This window comes from Scyliorhinus torazame, chromosome 19 (genome assembly GCF_047496885.1).
Source record: "Scyliorhinus torazame isolate Kashiwa2021f chromosome 19, sScyTor2.1, whole genome shotgun sequence".
Classification (NCBI taxonomy): Eukaryota; Metazoa; Chordata; class Chondrichthyes; order Carcharhiniformes; family Scyliorhinidae; genus Scyliorhinus; species Scyliorhinus torazame.
In genome coordinates, this window is record NC_092725.1 from 8618801 (window position 1) to 8623913 (window position 5113).

General features: G+C 60.3%; 1 protein-coding gene across 1 annotated transcript in view; it reads left to right on the forward strand.

Annotated features, from left to right (window-relative positions):
- LOC140396617 (lysophospholipase D GDPD1-like) overlaps positions 1 to 366 on the forward strand; it is a 27060-nt gene extending 26694 nt beyond the window's left edge. Inside the window, exon 4 of the mRNA XM_072485411.1 lies at positions 310 to 366. Coding sequence (XP_072341512.1) covers positions 310 to 366 — 57 coding nt within the window. The remainder of the gene's footprint in view (positions 1 to 309) is intronic.
- Positions 367 to 5113: the final 4747 nt, after the last annotated feature.

The window sequence follows — 5113 nt, forward strand, 5'->3', positions numbered from 1 at the left end:
AGAGACAGAGAGACAGAGAGAGAGACAGAGAGAAAGACAAGGGACAGAGAGAGACAGAGAGATAGACAGAGCGAGAGAGAGACAGGGGGGGGGGGACAGAGAGAGACAGAGCGAGAGGGACAGAGACAGAGAGAGACAGAGAGAGAGAGAGAGAGACAGAGAGAGAGAGACAGAGAGAGAGAGACAGAGAGAGAGAGAGACAGAGAGAGAGTGACTGAGAGGGGCGACAGAGAGGGCGGCAGAGAGGGAGAGAGAGGGAGGGCCTCCTTCGGGCATTGTGATAGTCTGACTGGCTGCCCTTTCTTCCAGAACGGCATTGTTCCCATCGTGGAGCCAGAGATCCTGCAGACGGAACCCATGATCTGAAACGCTGCCAGTACGTCACCGAGAAGGTAGGCTTGACCGAATATTCCACTCACCCCCTCTCCAGCCTGTTACCCAGCAACAGGAGGCCCATTCAGCCCCTCTCCAGCCTGTACACAGGAGGAGGCCCATTGAGCCCCTCTCCAGCCTGTTACCCAGGAACAGGAGGAGGCCCATTCACCCCCTCTCCAGCCTGTTACCCAGCAACAGGAGGCCCATTCAGCCCCTCTCCAGCCTGTTACCCAGCAACAGGAGGCCCATTCAGCCCCTCTCCAGCCTGTTACACAGGAACAGGAGGAGGCCCATTCAGCCCCTCTCCAGCCTGTTACCCAGGAACAGGAGGAGGCCCATTCAGCCCCTCTCCAGCCTGTTACACAGGAACAGGAGGAGTCCCATTCAGCCCCTCTCCAGCCTGTTACCCAGGAACAGGAGAGGCCCATTCAGCCCCTCTCCAGCCTGTTACACAGGAACAGGAGGAGGCCCCATTCAGCCCCTCTCCAGCCTGTTACACAGGAACAGGAGGAGGCCCATTCAGCCCCTCTCCAGCCTGTTACACAGGAACAGGAGGAGGCCCATTCAGCCCCTCTCCAGCCTGTTACACAGGAACAGGAGGAGGCCCATTCAGCCCCTCTCCAGCCTGTTACACAGGAACAGGAGGAGGCCCATTCAGCCCCTCTCCAGCCTGTTACACAGGAACAGGAGGAGTCCCATTCAGCCCCTCTCCAGCCTGTTACCCAGGAACAGGAGGAGGCCCATTCAGCCCCTCTCCAGCCTGTTACACAGGACAGGAGGCCCATTCAGCCCCTCTCCAGCCTGTTACACAGGAACAGGGGGCCCATTCAGCCCCTCTCCAGCCTGTTACACAGGAACAGGAGGAGGCCCATTCAGCCCCTCTCCAGCCCTGTTACACAGGGACAGGAGGCCCATTCAGCCCCTCTCCAGCCTGTTACACAGGAACAGGGGGCCCATTCAGCCCCCTCTCCAGCCTGTTACCCAGGAACAGGAGGAGGCCCATTCAGCCCCTCTCCAGCCTGTTACACAGGAACAGGAGGAGGCCCATTCAGCCCCTCTCCAGCCGGTTACCCAGGAACAGGAGGAGGCCCATTCAGCCCCTCTCCAGCCTGTTACACAGGAACAGAGGAGGCCCATTCAGCCCCTCTCCAGCCTGTTACACAGGAACAGGAGGCCCATTCAGCCCCTCTCCAGCCTGTTACCCAGGAACAGGAGGCCCATTCAGCCCCTCTCCAGCCTGTTACCCAGGAACAGGAGGAGGCCCATTCAGCCCCTCTCCAGCCTGTTACACAGGAACAGGAGGAGTCCCATTCAGCCCCTCTCCAGCCTGGTACCCAGGAACAGGAGGAGGCCCATTCAGCCCCTCTCCAGCCTGTTACCCAGGAACAGGAGGAGGCCCATTCAGCCCCTCTCCAGCTGTTACACAGGGACAGGAGGCCATTCAGCCCTCTCCAGCCTGTTACACAGGAACAGGGGGCCCATTCAGCCCCTCTCCAGCCTGTTACACAGGAACAGGAGGAGGCCCATTCAGCCCCTCTCCAGCCTGTTACACAGGGACAGGAGGCCCATTCAGCCCCTCTCCAGCCTGTTACACAGGAACAGGGGGCCCATTCAGCCCCCTCTCCAGCCTGTTACCCAGGAACAGGAGGAGGCCCATTCAGCCCCTCTCCAGCCTGTTACACAGCAACAGGAGGAGGCCCATTCAGCCCCTCTCCAGCCTGTTACACAGGGACAGGAGGCCCATTCAGCCCCTCTCCAGCCTGTTACACAGGAACAGGAGGAGGCCCATTCAGCCCCTCTCCAGCCTGTTACACAGGAACAGGGGCCCATTCAGCCCTCTCCAGCCTGTTACACAGGAACAGGAGGAGGCCCATTCAGCCCCTCTCCAGTCTGTTACCCAGCAACAGGAGGCCCATTCAGCCCCCTCCAGCCTGTTACACAGGAACAGGAGGAGGCCCATTCAGCCCCTCTCCAGCCTGTTACACAGCAACAGGAGGAGGCCCATTCAGCCCCTCTCCAGCCTGTTACCAGGAACAGGAGGAGGTCCATTCAGCCCCTCTCCAGCCTGTTACACAGGAACAGGAGGAGGCCCCATTCAGCCCCTCTCCAGCCTGTTACACAGGAACAGGAGGAGGCCCATTCAGCCCCTCTCCAGCCTGTTACACAGGAACAGGAGGAGGCCCATTCAGCCCCTCTCCAGCCTGTTACACAGGAACAGGAGGAGGCCCATTCAGCCCCTCTCCAGCCTGTTACACAGGAACAGGAGGAGACCCATTCAGCCCCTCTCCAGCCTGTTACACAGGAACAGGAGGAGACCCATTCAGCCCCTCTCCAGCCTGTTACACAGAAACAGGAGGAGGCCCATTCAGCCCCTCTCCAGCCTGCTACACAGGAACAGGAGGAGGCCCATTCAGCCCCTCTCCAGCCTGTTACTCAGGAACAGGAGGAGGCCCATTCAGCCCCTCTCCAGCCTGTTACTCAGGAACAGGAGGAGGCCCATTCAGCCCCTCTCCGGCCTGTTACACAGGAACAGGAGGTGGCCCATTCAGCCCCTCTCCAGCCTGTTACCCAGGAACAGGAGGAGACCCATTCAGCCCCTCTCCAGCCTGTTACACAGCAACAGGAGGAGGCCCATTAAGCCCCTCTCCAGCCTGTTACCCAGGAACAGGAGGAGGCCCATTCAGCCCCTCTCCAGCCGGTTACACAGGAACAGGAGGAGGCCCATTCAGCCCCTCTCCAGCCTGTTACCCAGGAACAGGAAGAGGCCCCATTCAGCCCCTCTCCAGCCTGTTACACAGGAACAGGAGGAGGCCCATTCAGCCCCTTCTCCAGCCTGTTACCCAGGAACAGGAGGAGGCCCCATTCAGCCCCTCTCCAGCCTGTTACACAGGAACAGGAGGAGGCCCATTCAGCCCCTCTCCAGCCTGTTACCCAGGAACAGGAGGAGGCCCATTCAGCCCCTCTGCAGCCGGTTACACAGGAACAGGAGGAGGCCCATTCAGCCCCTCTCCAGCCTGTTACACAGGAACAGGAGGAGGCCCATTCAGCCCCTCTCCAGCCTGTTACCCAGGAACAGGAGGAGGCCCCATTCAGCCCCTCTCCAGCCTGTTACCCAGGAACAGGAGGAGGCCCCATTCAGCCCCTCTCCAGCCTGTTACACAGGAACAGGAGGAGCCCCATTCAGCCCCTCTCCAGCCTGTTACACAGGAACAGGAGGAGGTCCATTCAGCCCCTCTCCAGCCTTTTACACAGGAACAGGAAGAGGCCCCATTCAGCCCCTCTCCAGCCTGTTACACAGGAACAGGAGGAGCCCCATTCAGCCCCTCTCCAGCCTGTTACACAGGAACAGGAGGCCCATTCAGCCCCTCTCCAGCCTGTTACACAGCAACAGGAGGAGACCCATTCAGCCCCTCTCCAGCCTGTTACACAGGAACAGGAGGAGGCCCATTCAGCCCCTCTCCAGCCTGTTACTCAGGAACAGGAGGAGGCCCATTCAGCCCCTCTCCGGCCTGTTACACAGGAACAGGAGGTGGCCCATTCAGCCCCTCTCCAGCCTGTTACCCAGGAACAGGAGGAGACCCATTCAGCCCCTCTCCAGCCTGTTACACAGCAACAGGAGGAGGCCCATTCAGCCCCTCTCCAGCCTGTTACCCAGGAACAGGAGGAGGCCCATTCAGCCCCTCTCCAGCCGGTTACACAGGAACAGGAGGAGGCCCATTCAGCCCCTCTCCAGCCTGTTACCCAGGATCAGGAAGAGGCCCCATTCAGCCCCTCTCCAGCCTGTTACACAGGAACAGGAGGAGGCCCATTCAGCCCCTTCTCCAGCCTGTTACCCAGGAACAGGAGGAGGCCCCATTCAGCCCCTCTCCAGCCTGTTACACAGGAACAGGAGGAGGCCCATTCAGCCCCTCTCCAGCCTGTTACCCAGGAACAGGAGGAGGCCCATTCAGCCCCTCTCCAGCCGGTTACACAGGAACAGGAGGAGGCCCATTCAGCCCCTCTCCAGCCTGTTACCCAGGAACAGGAGGAGGCCCATTCAGCCCCTCTCCAGCCTGTTACCCAGGAACAGGAGGAGGCCCCATTCAGCCCCTCTCCAGCCTGTTACCCAGGAACAGGAGGAGGCCCCATTCAGCCCCTCTCCAGCCTGTTACACAGGAACAGGAGGAGCCCCATTCAGCCCCTCTCCAGCCTGTTACACAGGAACAGGAGGAGGTCCATTCAGCCCCTCTCCAGCCTTTTACACAGGAACAGGAAGAGGCCCCATTCAGCCCCTCTCCAGCCTGTTACACAGGAACAGGAGGAGCCCCATTCAGCCCCTCTCCAGCCTGTTACACAGGAACAGGAGGCCCATTCAGCCCCTCTCCAGCCTGTTACACAGCAACAGGAGGAGACCCATTCAGCCCCTCTCCAGCCTGTTACACAGGAACAGGAGGAGGCCCATTCAGCCCCTCTCCAGCCTGTTACCCAGGAACAGGAGGAGGCCCCATTCAGCCCCTCTCCAGCCTGTTACCCAGGAACAGGAGGAGGCCCCATTCAGCCCCTCTCCAGCCTGTTACCCAGGAACAGGAGGAGGCCCCATTCAGCCCCTCTCCAGCCTGTTACCCAGGAACAGGAGGAGGCCCCATTCAGCCCCTCTCCAGCCTGTTACCCAGGAACAGGAGGAGGCCCCATTCAGCCCCTCTCCAGCCTGTTACACAGGAACAGGAGGAGCCCCATTCAGCCCCTCTCCAGCCTGTTA